Source organism: Mustela lutreola, chromosome 4 (assembly GCF_030435805.1).
Source record: "Mustela lutreola isolate mMusLut2 chromosome 4, mMusLut2.pri, whole genome shotgun sequence".
Classification (NCBI taxonomy): domain Eukaryota; kingdom Metazoa; phylum Chordata; class Mammalia; order Carnivora; family Mustelidae; genus Mustela; species Mustela lutreola.
In genome coordinates, this window is record NC_081293.1 from 113,819,222 (window position 1) to 113,835,690 (window position 16,469).

Here is a 16,469-nt window from a genome sequence, read left to right on the forward strand (position 1 = left end):
GCAGAATGGATAAATAAACCAAGGCATGGTCCTGCCATGAAAGAGGACACACGGTGGAGAGAACTGAATGACTAATCTACAGTGTCACGTGGGTGATTCTCACAGACATGATGCCCAGCAAAAGCAGCAGACATAGGAGAACCTCAGTGGCTCAGTCGGGTAAGCTTCAACTCTTGGTTTTGGCCCGGTCATGATCTCAGGGTTGTGTTATCGAGCCCTGAGTCCGGCTCTGAGCTCAATGGGGCATCTGCTTGAGATTCTCTGTCTCCCTCTGCTCCTCCCCCGACCAAGAGAAATAATTAAATCTTAAAAAAAAAAAAAAAAAAAAAAGCTACACACAAAAGAGCATGTTCTGTATGATTGCATTTATAGAAATTCAGAAAAGGCAAAAACTAATCTATGATGATAAAGATCGGAATAGCGGCTGCCTCAGAGGGGAGCCTATTATGAGGGGAATGGCTTAGATCTGTGCACTTGACTGACTATAAGTCATACCTCCATAAAAAAAGAATACAAGAAGGTGTCCATTGTGTTTTCGTCTTCCCAGATGAATATCTCATTATTTATGCGTCTGTTTTTCTTTCACTGCTTTGCTTCTTTTGAAACAGATTTGAGGTGACTTAAGAAGATGTGTGGCTTTGGGTGTGTTCATCAGGGAAGCCATCGGAGCGGTGTTACACTAAGGGCAGGGGATCGTGGTGAAACCCACTGGAAGGGGAGCCCTCTGTGTTTTCATCAGGAAGTCCCTGAGTGCTTCCTACAGAGCTTCCCAGCAGTCAACACGAAGAAGAAACATGATTCCACATCCAAAAGTTAACAGTTTATCTGATCAGAGGACAGAGACCCAAAAGAAATTTCTCCCATGCTCTCTTAGAAAAGGGCAACTACATGTGTTTTAAACATCCCATTTGGGGCCCTGGTTCTCCGAGTCCTTCAGCCCATGTTTTCACCCCTGGTGCTCCCACCCCTGCCCACGTAGGAATTAGGGAGAGGCAGTCTCCCAGGGATACTCAACTCCCCTCCCCCATGCTGCGATGTGGGACCTGCACCCAGATACCCCTTACTTTCTTGGGTGCAGTTTGGGGGAAGTCCTGACCGTGAGGGCTGAGTTTCTGCTCTTTGGGGTGCCAGGCTTGGCATCCTGGTTTCTGGAACTGGGTTGTCCTCAGCCGGGGCTTTGCTGCTCAGCCCATGTTGCTCACTGGTGCTCCTCAGTGGCCTGGCCCCTTCCCCAGCAACAACTCTATTGGGAGCAGCTCCCTGGGGGCCAGGCTCTTTCCATCTTGGCATTTGGGTTGAGGGATCTTTCCACTTTCTGGCTCCCGTGTTTGAGTTGAATTCATATACTGCCCCAGTAACTAGGAGAAAAAAATATATAACCACCCCATAAACAAGGGCATTCAAATGCTGTCCTCCCCCACGTCCACCCCACTCCTTTCTAACCCCAGGGAAAGAGGAAAGGCATGAGGAGGGGCTAGTTGTGGAGAGAGGAAGCAGGCCCGTGAATGGCATGATCTTCACCAGCCTGCCCTTTCTATGAGCTTCAGGACTCTGACCACATGGATAGCAAATATCACACCTCCCTGGGTAGATGGGCTTAGGACAGGCTCCTGGTTGCAGGGTTAGAAAGCCACATAAATCTTGAATTCCACGTCCATATTGGATAAATTCAGTTCAGTTTTCTGAATGGGGTTCCTAATTATGTTTTGATTTTTTAAAAAAGATTTTATTTTTTTTTGGGAGAGAGAGAGAGAGAGAGCAAGAGAGCCTGAGCTGGGGGGGGGGGGCGGGGGGCACAGAAGGAGAAGCAGGCTCCCCGGTTAGCAGCGAGCCAGACGCGGGGCTCGATCCCAGGACCCCAGGATCATGACCTGAGCCGAAGGCAGATGCTTCACCGTCGGAGCCACCCAGGCACCCTGATGGGTTTGTTTTAAAGCCCCGTGAATCCCAGGTATAAGAAGGAAGTCCCCGGGTTAAGGAGAACGGGACTCTGATTTTGATGTCTGTTGGGTTAGCGGGCATCTGGAGGCACAGCCACGGAGCTGGTGCAGAGAAGCCATCTTGGCGGAGTCAGAGCGGCAGACACTAATTGGTGTGCCTGTTCGCATAGTGCACTTGGCGCCTCTCTTTCTTGTCCCCTTCTCTCAAGCACACACATGTAGATAACAGCCGTGGGCTCCTGGGCTTTGGCCCCAGGAGACGGAGTCTCAGGCCACCCTCTGCTCTTGTCATTTCCGTGCGGCATGAGTGGCCTCTCGGCAGAGGATCCCACCAGCACTTATGCTAATGTGGGCACATTATGGTAACAAGTACCTAATAATAGAGGGAAATTTAATTCCAGCAGCAGCAGCAGCCTCTCCTGGAGAGGAGCCATCCTTCTGAGAAGGACCGAGCGGCTTGTGTGTGAGGATGGCAACGTGCCAACACCCTTGCCTCCCGAGTTTGGTTTCCTTCCCTTTATTCACATCTATAATTGAGCCTTTGTGAGTGGAGGGATGTGTGTAAAGGAGCTAAATTTGGAGCTGATTTCATGGGGGTGAGGGGAGCGCTAGGGGCCAGCTTTACCTTATGTTCATCTTGCCGACCGAGAAGAAATTCTTGGCCCTGATCTAGGAGGAGAGGGAGCCAAGCGTGCCATTGCTCCATCTCGCTCGCCGCCCATGGGACGGGGTTAGGAGCATTCAGAAAGGACTGGGGGAGGAGGTCGCGCCAAAGGGCAGGCAGAAGGCACCAGTCCCCTGAGCAGGTTTGCCATTTAGGAAGGGAGGACAGCCGGGGCGGGGGGCTTTCCGTGGAGATCCCGTGGTTGGGCATCTGCCAGCTCCGAGGCCATCTCCCCCCGGGGTGACCGCCAGAAGGGTCAGGCAACTTCATCCAAAGGAGGGATAAACAGAGTCAAAGGCAGGACCTTGGATAGGGTCCCTCCATGACTTTACCCACCGGCATTATAGAAAACACCTTTTGGAGGGACAGCATTGCCACTTCATTACCTGGGTCGATGGCTTCTCCATCAAAGACAGAGTTCATCTGGATTGTTTCCTAAGGAGGAGAAAGAGACAGCTTGAAGCCCAACTCTACACACACCCCGCCAGGCCAGGCCACTCATCATCACAGCTGGCTGCTTTCTGTACCCAGGGCCTTCTGGACCCTTGTCTACTCGCTAGGCACGTGCTCGATGCTGGGGACCCAACAGTGAACATGACAGGCGTGGGGACTGTGTGCACAAAGCTTGCAATCAGGGGAGCGCCTGCCAACAGGTGCACAGCATAGGGTAATAAAGTGGACCGTAGGACTCTGCCATGCTGGGGAGGGGGGAGCAGGAGGACATCTAATCCAGCTTGGGAGGCAGGAAAGCATCCCAAGTAAATATTACCTAAGCTGCACAGAAAGAAGAGCAGAAATGCCACACAACCTTGGCTGAGACCCCTTTTGCCTCAGTGGGATCTGTCAGACAAGCAGGCAAGGCAGGCAGAATGGAAAACTCACGTGCTCCCACCTGTGGGCTCTGACTGTGTCCCCTTGCCTAGGCCAACACAGTGTTGCATCTGGGCTGGGCCTGGGCTCCAGCTCCCTGCCTTCCCCCCTTCTCTGTGCCACCCTCCCGGGACTCGACCTCTGTCCCCATGGAAACATTCCCTTCCCTCACAATGTACCCTCCGGAGCTGCCCCTCTTTAGCATGCTAATGAGGACGGTATTTGGTGTCTAGGGGGCCTTTCCACCCCAGCTCTCATCCCACCAGCCATCATCTACGTACTGGTCCACAGCTCCCCAACTGCAACGACAGAGGAAATGGAGACCATATGGGTTTTATTCATGCAAAGAGTTCAACACTTTTTATGGCCATGGAGATTTGCTTATTTAATTGATTAATTTAGTAGTACATATTTCTAAGGTGCTCTCTGAGTGGCATCATCAAGGGATTTAAGAGATCCCCTTTCTCCCGAGTGTAGTAGACAGGCTCATCTGGATACGCACTTAGGTGCCTGACCTGAAGCAGAAATGCTGAAGCACAGAATAGCATTCATCATTGTACATCTCATTCCCCCCATTTATGGGTCTCGGATCATAACAGAATCTTATTATCAGGGGGTGAGGGAGACTGGGGGGGTCACTTCAAGTTCTGTCACTTCCCAGTGGGCAGATCAGGTTCAGTAAAGGAAGGCCAGGAGGTTAGCGTTGGGGGGTGCGGAGGAGACTCTCCAGCTATCTTGTAAACCTTGGCATTTGTGTGATTCTCAGCAGCTTGCAAGGTAGTTCCTCACCTGCGACCCCAGGGCGGGTGTTCTCACGCCCATCTTACAGGTGAGGAGTCCAAGGCTTAAACAGGTCGAGGGAGATTGCAAGGTCATATGGCCAAGCCAGCCGAGCGGACCTGTGGCCCAAGCACCGCCCCATCTCCCTTGCTTTTCCACGAGGTTGTGGAACAGCAAAGAAAAAAAATCAATCCCACCGAAGGTTGAGGCTCCCGTTCTGGTCTTTAAGCTCTTCTCCCCACAACTCACTCTCCTGGGGAGCTGGTGTAGATAATAAACACCACTATTCAATATTTATGAAATCCACTTCTTCTGCAAATATATCAGCAGACATGTTCAGTGGAGGGAACAAATTCTATCAGGGGCCCGTCACACAGCAATCTGTTCCAGTGGCCAAATGTAGGCGTCTTCCTGAATGATAAACACGTCCGTGAGGCTGCGGCAGGCTCTGCCCGAGAGGGGACGGGAGGGGCCCACCACATGTTACCCAAGCCAGGGGTCCCGCAGCCACCCGCACTTACCACCAAAACCTCGGGCCTCGTATCCTTCATTTCTGCAGGGAGTAGAACAGATAGAAGTGAAGCTCCTTGGACACTAAATTGACCTTAAAACTCTACCTCTACAATGGGATTTCTCTTCAACAGGCTTTGAACCTAGTATTGCAGACCCAACAAGCAATTCTCTGTCTGTAGAAATGTGTGGGGTTTTTTTAAGATTTTATTTATTTATTTGACAGAGAGAGAGAGAAATCACAGAGCAGCAGGCAGAGAAAGAGGGGAAAGCAGGCTCCCCGCCAAGCAGAGAGCCCGATGTGGGGTCAATCCCAGGACCCTGAGATCATGACCTGAGCCAAAGGCAGAGGCTTAACACACTGAGCCACCCAGGTGCCCTGTCTGTAGAAATGTTTATTGACAGTTTTCTACTTTCTCAGAAAAATACGCACACACATGCACACTCATATAATAATGTACAGAATTTTGGGGGGGAATGTTACTCTTTTCCCAATTTACTCCTATTACTGGACCTGGGTAATAAGCTTTTCACGGAAAGATAAGAAAGAAAGATCCAGTTGATACATTTGTTCATATTGTGAGGATTCCTTGCCTCTGTTCCCCGTGCCCTTTTTAGAAAGTAACTAGGGTGGGCAACAGTCTGCGAAGACCTCATTAAAATCTTTTCATTTGATGTGATCAACACCATTATAGTCAAATTTCTAACCCCACTGAGTGCCTTGTGCACATCAGCCAGGCATGCCTATGGATTGAGTGATGAACACAATCTTTTTGGGGATGCCTGGGTGGCTCAGTCACTTAAACAACTGCCTTTAGCTCAGGTCGTGATCCTGGAGTCCCAGGATCGGGTCCCACACCAGGCTTCCTGCTCAGTGGGGAGTCTGCTTTGTCTTCTGACCCTACTCCTCTCTCATTCTCTCTCAAATAAGTAAATACAATCTTAAAAAAAAAAAAAAAAGCTTTTTTTTTTTTTTTTTTTTTAAACACACTTCCCAATTCTCTGTCCTGTCTTTCTCCATAGCCTGGGTTACCCTCAAGGCAGCAACTTTCGGGGCTGGATCTATCATCCCCCTAGGCTTGGTGTCCTTATTCAGGGGGGAACTTGCTCAACTCACCAGCGGCTCAGCTCTCGCTGCCCATCTAGCTGTACCCCGCCCCCCTTCCCACTCGCCTGACCCAAATAACTTGTGAAAATGATCAAATCTGTTACAATCTGGGAATAAAGTGTTATTTGTTCTTGCAAAAGAGGCATCTGTCCCATGCAGAGCATTCGCTGTCCTCCGGCGCCGTCTCACCCCTCCAAGTGCAACAGCCAGTAGATACTGTCTGTGTCTCACTCATGCAGAATTCTTCACTCCTGGCCCGCTTGGCAGGGAACAGACCTCACGTGCCTCCGTTCCGCTGGAAGAAGGCAATCCCGGGTAGGGACCAGGCAGGACTCAGAGGAGAGATCCGAGTGCGCACATGGCACCGTGTGCCCTGCCCTGCCCTTTCTCTGGCGACATCTGACCTCTGCGTCATTTCAGCCGCAGAAGACATGATTGAAAACGCCCTGAGACAGAACTACACCCCGATTCTCTGCTGAGTTGGAATTCTTCTGATTAGTACAAGAGAACAGGCAAAACCCCAACAACAGCAGCCGCCACAGTCAGAGGGAATCGGCGTGGTCCTTACCTCCTCTCTTCACCCTATGGGGAAAAATGAGAGACGGACAAGAATGAGCCCGAGAGTGTTCTGCTCTCGTTCACGTGTAATAACTTGGGGCCTTTGGGGCAACTGTGTTCCTTGGGATTCAGGGACTGATTAAAAGAGGGGCCAGGCCTGGGGACTAAAGTGAAGGCTGGGCTCCCACCCGTGCTCCAAACAGAGCAGTTCCATCACTGTTGGTGTGGAAACTAAAGAGGTTCTGGGAGTTGGCTAAGTTTGAAAACTACTGCCTTATCGAACTTGAGGGAAAGTATTTCCTCTGACAGCACAGGTGAGGAGGGCATGGCCAGCGCGCCCAGCAATTCTGCCTGCCTCCTTTTCCTCCCCAGTAGCCAGCTTGAGCAGAAGGCTTGGCCCACAGCAGAACCTTCCAAGCTGGCATAAACCCTGTTTTCCTATAACACGAAGACCTGGGCTAGGATGCTAAACCCCTTCTTGGGATAACCCTGGGTTCCATAATTTTGCAACTCTCTTATCTTCTTTGCTGTTGGACAAACGTTGGCTGCCATATAGTTCACCTAATTTCCAGAGAGGCCAGGCCTGAGTCTGTATTACTAGCCAGTTTTTCTTCTTTAAGTCAACCATGTCGGAAACAATTAATATTTAGAATGTAAATTAAGGCAACCAGGGTCAAGGTACACCTAACCACAAATTACGTGAGAGTTATGGTGTCTAGTGGATGACTTCCTTTAAGAACTTCTGTCCAAACCTCGTTATGGAGCACCAACCATCCTTACAAGCTTGTGTGTCACTCTTTTGGAGCCAATTTCTTCTTCCAAATCAATTTGTGAGTAGAGCCCAAACAAAAATGTCTCTTTTAATTTCAGCAGATGCTCACGGATTTCTTACCTTGAAGTCAAGGTTGCCAATAGCAACGAACTTCCCCAATAAATATGGCAAAATGCAATGCACATCTTTATGCTAATGCCTTATACTTTTGAACAGGCTTTTCGTCTATAGATTTTAAATTATTCGACAGTACTCAGTAATCGGCAAAATAACCTTAAAAGGTATAGGAAGTCCCATCTCTCCCTCGTTGTGCCAAAACTTGGGTTCCAACTGCCCGAGATACCTGAGCATAGAGCTAAACTTGGAATCTAGAATCCTGAGCTCACTGGGACTCAGACACAAAAAATAATGCAACAAGACCCAACAAACACTATATTGAGCATTTACTCAACATCGGGAACAGTGCTAAGTGTTTCCTTTGTCTTTGCTCATTTGATTGTTTACTTTTCAAATAAGGAACTGAGATTCACAGAGGTCGCCACTGATCTGAGGCCATATAGAAAATGGTGAGCCCAGATCCAAACGGGTCCTTGTCCCTCTCCAAAGCCCAGGCTCAGAACCATCATGCTGTCATGGTGGGAGCTTCTGAGACTTAAGAAACTGGGTCTTGGGGAAGCCCGGGACAATGACGTGCTCTCTCTCCATTTCACTCTGGTGGCTCACTTCAGCCAGGAAAAGGCACTCCGCCGAGTACCTGGTAAGAGGCACGTGAGTGAGCAGGAGGAAACAAGAGGGAGGGGAAACGGCCGCTGCTTCCAGCCCTGGAGCGTGAGAGATTGGGGTCACATGCAAATGAACAAGGATGATTTAGTCACAAAGCCCAATGAGTCACTGGAGCCAAAAGCTTAAATCCCTTATCAGTTTTCTGTGCTTCCTCTAATTCCCTCCCATCCTTTAGATATTCTGCAAATACCAGCAGAGCATATCCTATCACTACTCACAACCAGGCTTTTTTTCCCCTGAAGCTTTTATCTAGGGCAAGGCCACTGGAGGGTGAAGCCCTGGTTTCATTGGGAATGTATCAAGGAGGAGCCGGTGGCAGGGAAAACCAAAGGAGCCATTTCCTGGCCCAGCAGGTGATGAAGAGGGAACCAAGACTGAAGGGAGCTTCGGTTCAGGTTCCTTCCCCCCACCCACTCCTTCCTTCACTCTAGGCTCCCTCCCTACCCTGGAGAGAAATCCCAATTCCTTCCATTCCTCTCCTGACACCGCTGGAAACGGTGTCCTAAAGGAAGTGGTGGAAAGGGCCCAGCCCACCGACAACTTACGGAAGTTTCCTGTGCTTCCTAGTCTTGCGGAGACAGTGTCTGTGGATGGCTTTGGCCAACAGGATGAACAGGGACCCCAGGAGTCCCAAAAGCAATATGGAGCCCAAAGTGATGACAAAAGGCACGTACCACGCTGATGGAGAATAGACGTTTTTTCTCAGGACCTGGTAGATGACCCTGGGCTTGAATGACAGAGGGGGGGGGAGCGTGCACGGAGGGTGGTTTTAGAGCCATCTCTGACATCAGCCCTCTCTCACGTCAAGTGTCTAGGGCATCTGTGTGCTCCCAGTTCTTGCTGCTTCAACCCGTCCCCTTATTTATAGTCTTTCCAAGCACCCAGGAGATCAAAACCCAGAAAATTTAGGGAACTGAAAAGCAACTCCAGGCCTATTTTTACTCTCTTTCTTCCCCTTCCCAAACGCTAAAAATCCCATTGGCTTTTTTCCCTGCCAAATCATGGCATAACCCTGGGACGAATATAGCCATTGTCTCTCACTGGGAAGGCATGCGCCACAAAAGTTGTTCTCTTTAACACTTTGTAGGCTTTGCCGTGTTCCCTTGTTGCAAGCTGCACTGCCAGATAACACGGGGCTAATGGCACAGGGAAGCCTCAAGCGTGGCATCTGCTTTCTAGAGAGGGAGACAGGACCCAAACAAGGTATGGAGATCTGTGGGCTGGAGAGATGTCACCATTGGGTCGTGCAAGCCCCAGAAGGGTGGCAGCTCCTTACGCACGGGAGATGAACATGGACCAGCTCATGGTAGGACTCTGACAAGCAGAAATTGACCACTGGTCACAGGTAGCTAGGTTCTGATGACTTCTCCTCTAGCACACTGCAGGTGTGGGGCTGCCTGCTAAGAACTCATCTTTTCTAGGAACAGGAGCTAGAGTCCCTCCAAGGACAGGGAGGAGGTAATCCTATTGTCAGACTCCAAGCCTCTCCCTTCCTTAATCACACTGGTTTTACTAGGGCACCTGCTTGCTTGCTTCCTACTATCTACTATGATCTGCAGTGAATGAATGAATTTGGATACCTGTCTGTCATCTGTCTCCCTCTCTAGATCACAGCACTCAAACTGTAGAGCATGTTGGAATCCTCTTGGAGCCTTATTAAAGTCCCAGACTGCTAGGCTCCCACTCCCGGAACTTCTGATCCAGTGGTTCTGGGGACGTGGCTAAGGACTCCAGGTTCCAGTATCTTTCCCTAGAGGTCATGGTGATCATCGCAAGGGCAGTATTCTGGGGGTGGGCCTAAGAATTTGCATTCCTAACAGGTTTCCAAGTGATGCTGTTGCTGATGGTCTAGGCACCACTGGTCTATTGGGAGCTAGTGACAGTCGAGATCATTTTTGGCTGTTCACCAAAGAGCTTGGTGTATTATAGGTGTTGAATTGATATTTGTAGATTGAACCAGTGAATTTTTTTGGCGTGGGGGTGGGCAGTAGGCTACAGGTTGGTGCATAGGGACTCTTCAAAAGAAGTGGAGAAGAGCATATAAGCAGCTGCGTTTATGGACGTTGACTCACAGTGACTCTTAAGAGCAAGCCCAGAAGCGACTGAGACAGTAGCTGCTGGTCACATGTCCATGAAAACTGACTCCTGTGCCAGCCATACACGGTCAATACCTGATCTGTCGCAAGTCGGTGTGGAAGTGCACATTCTTCTTTAACAACACAGGGAATGCTAATGGTTCTGTGAATCCAAGGTCTCACTCCGAACTTTGTCTACCACCCAGTGACTGCTCCAGTCCAGCCTATAGTTGGCGCTCCTTGCAACATCCTAGCACCTCAACTCTTTTCAGCCCATCCTATCTTTCTCCTGGGTCAAGGGGCTCCATCCCTGTGCATCGCAAGGACCCAGAGCCCTTACCCTGGGGGTTGTGGTGACAGCTGTGGTGGGGTGAGGAATGACGCTAATACTCAGCGTCACCGTCCCTGTTTCAACGTGAGCCTGAGCTTTCTTCCTGCCAGACAGCAAGTTGTCGTCGGTTACATAGACAAGTAGTTTGTAGTCCCAGATCTTGTCAAGCCCACTGGCATAGTCAAAGCGTGTCGCAAGGAGCAGGCTTGTAATGTTGGACCCGGCGTTGGGAGAGAAGATGAAATGACTGTTGATGTTGCCTAAAGGCGGTGTGAATCAAGGATTTGGGGAAAAGAAAGAAAAGAGAGTGAGAAAAGGGTTTAGATGAAAACGGCATTCCATCGTTTCCTCAAACATCCACGCCGCAGTCGTCGGCTGTGTTTCTGACACACCAGAACCAGGTCAGTGATGTGACGGGGGCCGTAATGACACCAGAGACCTCATGGGAACAGAAGAGCTCCTGTGGGGCATCTGGGTGGCTCAGTCGGATAAGCATCTGTCTTCAGCTCAGGTCATAATCCTGGGGTCCTGAGATGGAGCCCCTCGTCGGACTCTCTGCTTCTCCCTCCCCCTCTGCCTCTCTCCCTGCTCATGCTTGCTCTCTCTCTCTGTCTCTCACATGCTCTCTCTCAAATAAATAAAATCTTTAAAAAAACAAAACCAAAAACTCTTGCTCACAGTGAGGCTGCAGCAAGAATGAGGTAGAAAAGAATAGCAGCATGCCTGTCCCAGGAGGATGGCTGCCATCTTTCTGGGCATCAGGTGGAGATGTAATAGTCCTGGGGCAGCCTCTCTAGCCAATCTTCATTGCCAGTGTTTGTTTGCTAATAGTGTGTAATTCACACTCAGACCTGCGGGGTGGGGGGCGGCAGGGAGAAGATAGAGGAGGCTGCATCTCCAGCCTTGGGTCAAATTCACTCCATTGTCTTGAGTGGAACCTAGCTGGCCACCTTGGTGGCCGCAGCGGTGGTACCTCCTGGCTCACAAGGGGTCATGGTCCCAGGTCCTCCTGCATCCACCTCGGACCCACCTTCCCCACAGTGCAGCTTGGGCTCAAGCCTCCCAGCTCAGAGAGCCCCCGGGGTAGAAAGGCTCCCACCCAAGCAGCCCCTGCTCAGTCCTCTGGTGGCTCCAGACTCATTACCAACGGCAAACCCGTAAATGGAGCAGGAGGTGATTTAATTTTTACTCCCTTAGCAGCGAGGAGTTCCATAAAGGCCCGAGGGCTCTCAGTACCGATTATTTCCATCTTCAGCGACTGCCGTCGGAGGCGGTCTCTGCCCCTGGGTTTTGCGACACAGCCTGCTCACAAGGCTCCCTACCCTCGGAGTTACTGCTCTGCTGGGGCAGCCGGGATAGATTTGTACTCTTTTCCATGGAATTGCTCTGCTTATTTGGGTTTCAATCTCTGGCCCCAGCCCTTCATTAGATGAGCTATTTTGTTCCCATTTCCATCGAGGGGTGCTCTTTTTTTTTTTTTTCTCCCCACGGTGGTATATTTTTAAAGAGAGAAAGTGAAGGGAGCAAAAGAGAATTCCTGAGGATAGGAATTCGCTGCAGAATGCATTTGATCTATTTAATCTATTATTATCCAGAGAGAGGACTGGGATTCCCTGCCCCCACGGCAGGCTGGCAGGAAGTGAGGTGGTGGAGGAGGGGGACCCCCCAAATTTAAACCATACTAATACGGCTCATGCACCATGGTGGGTGGGAATTGTGAAGGGTGGGAGTGCCATCCGTGGGGTTCACTCTCCCTGGGGCCTTTGCACAACCACAGACAGGAGTCTGGGAAGACTTAGGTGAGATGGAGAAGCAGGAGGACTTGGAGGTCCGGGACCATTATGTTCCTCAACCTTGCTTCCCTCATTCAAAATACTGCCCCCTCAAACACACACACACACACACACACACACACACACACACACTGCTCCATTCAGTGTGTGAGCACACAGCCCCTTCTCCCTAAACAGCTGCTGAGGCCTCTAACACCAAGAGCCCCTGGAAACTGTGTACCTGGGCCCATGGAGTAACGAAACGACCTGGGGCTGGAGTCCAGGTCGGTACACGTCAGCTTGAAATTCTGAATGTTCGTGCCCACTTTCAGATCCACTGGGATGGCCAAGAAATAAGAGTCTGGCATACAAACTGGCTTTTCATCATTTTCTTCAAGGATGTTCACAGTTACCTAGAACAGCAAGAAGGCAGCCATGATTACCAGCCAAGGCTCACGGAGAACTTAGGGTACTTGTGGTGCCCTCCCCTGGCTCTCACGGATCCTCCCCTGAGCTGGACGATGTGGTTATTCCCATTCTCCGGATGCGGAAGCTGAGGCTTAGGGAGATTAGGTAGTGGACCTCAGGGCATCCCATTTGGTGAGGGGCACAGTTCAAGGAATTTGATCTCGGGTCAGTCCTATTCCAAATCCTGGGCTATTAACCTCTGTTCTGCGAGTGTGTGTGCTCTCATGTACATAATAAATATGCACACTCACTTACCACCCCAACCCACAGGCATCTAAGAAACATGGGCTCATCCCCCCAAGATGAAGAGCTGTTTTTCCAGTAATGATGACAAATTCTCAGTGACAACCTGTCGTCCCTTGTCATTTGCCCTTTCGAACTGGAAGTTCTGTCTTTAACTCCGGCATATAGAACACTGGTTCTCCTGCTTTCGCAGGCTTGCTCCAGACCAGGTGAACTGGACTCCCAGGAGGGTAGGGCCCAGGCACGTTTGCAAATGTTCTCCAGCTGATTCTAATATGCAGCCAGGGTTGAGAAGCGCCGGGATAGAAGGAGTCGACCCGGCTAAGCTGGGATCTCATCTGTGACCTGGGCTATGAGCACGGCACGAAGCCGGTGGCCTAACCTGCCACGAACAGGAGTGAGCCTCTTCTGTTTCCTCGTTATCTTTTATGCCTGCTGAATTGGAATATGGACTGGGACGCCTGCCAGCGCGGAATCCTAGAACGTCAGCCCTGAAAGGGACTTATGTGATCATCACCCTTTTTAAAGGCTTATGAATTTTGAGTCGTATTCATTCTACCTTTGAAATTTGGGGATTTCAGCTATTTCTGAGCCCAGGAATAAATTGAAATGTTCACTCCAGTTAGCTCCCAAAGTGGACTCCATTCATTTTTTCAAAAACCCAGCCGAACAAACATGACAATTATCTGCGACTTAGCACGCCGTTTGCTCAGCAACGCCGGGCCTCGCACATCATTAAAAACATGTCCCATTAATTCAAAGCCAGTCATCAGAGGAACTGGACTGTTCAGGTGATGGGTTATCAGGTGACTCTCCATTTAAGAGAGAGAGAAAGTGGGACACAAAGATAAGCCTTGTTCAGACCCCCTTGGAAAATTGGGATCAAAGTTGAGAAATGAACTCCATCTCCTGACGGAACAGTCGTTCTCTGGATCACACGCGGCTGCCTGCTGCTAGCCAAGAGTTCATTTTGCCTCGTGTTCCTTCACTTTACTAATGGGAAAGACCAAGAAACAGTTTTGTCCTTGCAACCATCGTATTACCTCCAGGTAATTTTAACCATGGACAGCACAGACTGTTAAGCCCTTGTTACTCAAAGAGTGGCCCCGGACCAGCTGCATCCGTAGAAGTGTGGAAATGTGTTAGAAATGCAGATTCCGAGGCCCACTGAGACAGGCTGACTCCGCATCTATATTTAAGCAGATACACAACACCACGGTTGAGAAGCAGCCCCGCCCTGGGTCAAGCCACATCCTGTGAAGGTCTACTCCATCTGACGTGATGTGGGGAGAGGTGGGAACACAGCAGAACTATTAACAATAGAACCACACCACCCTTCTGGAAGCATGCATCTCACCACCAGCCCACTGCCAGAGCGAAGAGAGATCTAAAGGGTAATGGGAGGAAGCCGGTCTTGCAGTGGTCGGTCATCAATCTTGGCGTGCCTCCCAGCCACCCATAAACTTGGACCTATGGATGCATTCTTTATTTCCTAGCCCTGCTAGTTGTGTCCAAGTGTGGCGTCCTGGAAACCACGAGTCACTCCCCCTTACATCTGTGGGATGTGCCCTGTCAAGATTCTTTATCACTACAGCTGCACGTGGAAGGTGCCAGAAGGATCCTAAGTCAACGGGTTGGGCTGGTGTGAACACACCCATGACCCCACTCACAGTGACTGAGCTGCTGTCCTCGCCGTTGGTGGCCTGGATTCTGAGAATATAGCTGGGGGTTGTTTCGTAGTCTGCTCTCATCACCAGCTGGAGTTCTCCTGTCTGGGGGTCGATCCAAAATATGTTTGGGTACTGGAGGCTGGCTCCTCCCGTGGAGATGGAATACACGACTCTGCTCTGGGGGAAGTCTTGATCGGTGGCGTGCACTAGTCCAACCCGGGTTCGAGCTGGAAGAATAAAGAACCTGAGATTAGTCCTGCTTGGGTGAGGGGGAGGGGAAACAACAGGAACCCACACTCCCACTGCCACGGGCAGACAGAGTGTTGGAGGTCTCTCTCCTGTTCAAATTCTGTATATGTCTTCAATTCTATTAAAATCAAATTATGCTAATGAATACACACCAGGTATTGGCTCTATGAGCCAAGCCTTTCTACAGACTCCAAGCAAGCCAGTTATCACGTGATCATAAGCAACACCGCAGAGAACATCTCACACCTGCTCTGGTCAAAGCAGTGTCGTCTAATGCCGCGCTGTCTCTTTCAAATGATCTGTAGTGAGTGTGAATTATTCTCACGAACAAGATGATAAAGAAAGTTTTTAAAAGGGTTTGACTATAGACTTTTAGAGGCTGTTCCATTTTGCTTATTTGATAATGTCTGTTGGTGGGGCTGCTGGAGTTCTAGCTGGCCCCTTCTAGATCTTTCTCACAGATCTTTCTCGTACATTGCACTCCTCAAGGGCAGAAACCTCTTATTTAACTGTATAGCCCCAGGGCTAAGTGCTCGACCCCAAATCGCGATATGATCTGTGAAGCATGAGAAGCCAATGACTACTGCGTCTGGTAGCCACTGGATAAGGTATAAGGAATTAAAAGCATTCTCATCAGAGACTTTCTGCACTTTGTTTAAAACTTAACCAGGAAATGGAGACCATCCTCAAGACAAGTAATAATATGGAGAAGAGATCACTGTCGAGGGAGTGTTTGGGTTGGTTGGCTGAACAGAAAAGAAGAGGAAGTATCCAAGTATCCATGGGTAAAGGATCAAAAGCAGGACTGAAGTGGGATTATACTGGAGGTAACGGTCTCCCTTTGAAGTCAGGGGAGATGGGAACTCATGGAAGCTGGAAGAGAGGAAGGACCTTCAGAAACCGAGATGTCGACAGAGGGCACAAAAGAGGCCTCCAGGGATTCCCGTTATGGGCGAGAATCTTTATGTTGTTTTAAATGAAGGAAATCTACAAATGGGAAATCTGTTCTCTATTTTTACATTTCAATTCTCTGCTCGAGCAGGATAAAAATCACAGTGGAGACTGAGGGAGAACTTAGACCACATAAAGGGAAGATGAGAGGAATCAGGCATGCAGTCAAGGAAGCAATCAGGGATTCAGAGAAACACGGCTTAAACAATAGTTTTCAAAATCTAGGTTTCATCTGAAGAGCTCCTCAGCGGTTAGGACAATTTAAAAAGAAACAAGAGATGCAATAAACACGAATGAGCTGTGAGTTGCCGTGTGCAAGCGCTCTCAGGGCCCCTGAGCTGAAGGCAGTTTCCGCTCCCGGGAAGGCGTGTGTGGATGACAGCCCGTGGACAGCGCTGCCCTCCGTGTCCTGTCGCCTCCTTACCTGGCCTTAATTCTGACACCTCAAATACGTAGGACGGTCTGTCAAAGGCAAGAGGAAACTCGTCTTCGGGCTTTGTGAAGATATAAATGTAGATGTTGTCTGAAAGCAGACACAGGAAAAAAATTAAATTGCAACACACATTTATTTATTCACCATTTTGAAAGAGCCTTCTGTGTCCCAGGCTCCGTGCAAAACGGAGGGGATACAAGGTGAAGAAGACCCACGGGTCCTGCCTTCACGATGCTTAAAGTAGTTAGCACCTTTGGCTGAACATGGGTGCAGGTCACCGCGGACATCGGAG

At 49.8% G+C, this 16,469-nt stretch overlaps 1 protein-coding gene across 2 annotated transcripts in view; it reads right to left on the reverse strand.

The window, feature by feature from the left end:
• Positions 1 to 350: 350 nt before the first annotated feature.
• Positions 351 to 16,469, reverse strand: part of CDHR3 (cadherin related family member 3) — a 58,172-nt gene continuing 42,053 nt past the window's right edge. For both annotated transcript variants that reach the window (XM_059170835.1, XM_059170834.1), the window contains 8 exons: positions 16,169 to 16,267; positions 14,545 to 14,771; positions 12,405 to 12,576; positions 10,401 to 10,651; positions 8,531 to 8,712; positions 4,776 to 6,454; positions 2,991 to 3,039; positions 351 to 1,358 (listed from right to left, as the gene is read on the reverse strand). In XM_059170835.1, the coding sequence (XP_059026818.1) occupies positions 6,415 to 6,454; positions 8,531 to 8,712; positions 10,401 to 10,651; positions 12,405 to 12,576; positions 14,545 to 14,771; positions 16,169 to 16,267 (971 nt within the window). In that variant the 3' untranslated portion in view covers positions 351 to 1,358; positions 2,991 to 3,039; positions 4,776 to 6,414. The remainder of the gene's footprint in view (positions 1,359 to 2,990; positions 3,040 to 4,775; positions 6,455 to 8,530; positions 8,713 to 10,400; positions 10,652 to 12,404; positions 12,577 to 14,544; positions 14,772 to 16,168; positions 16,268 to 16,469) is intronic.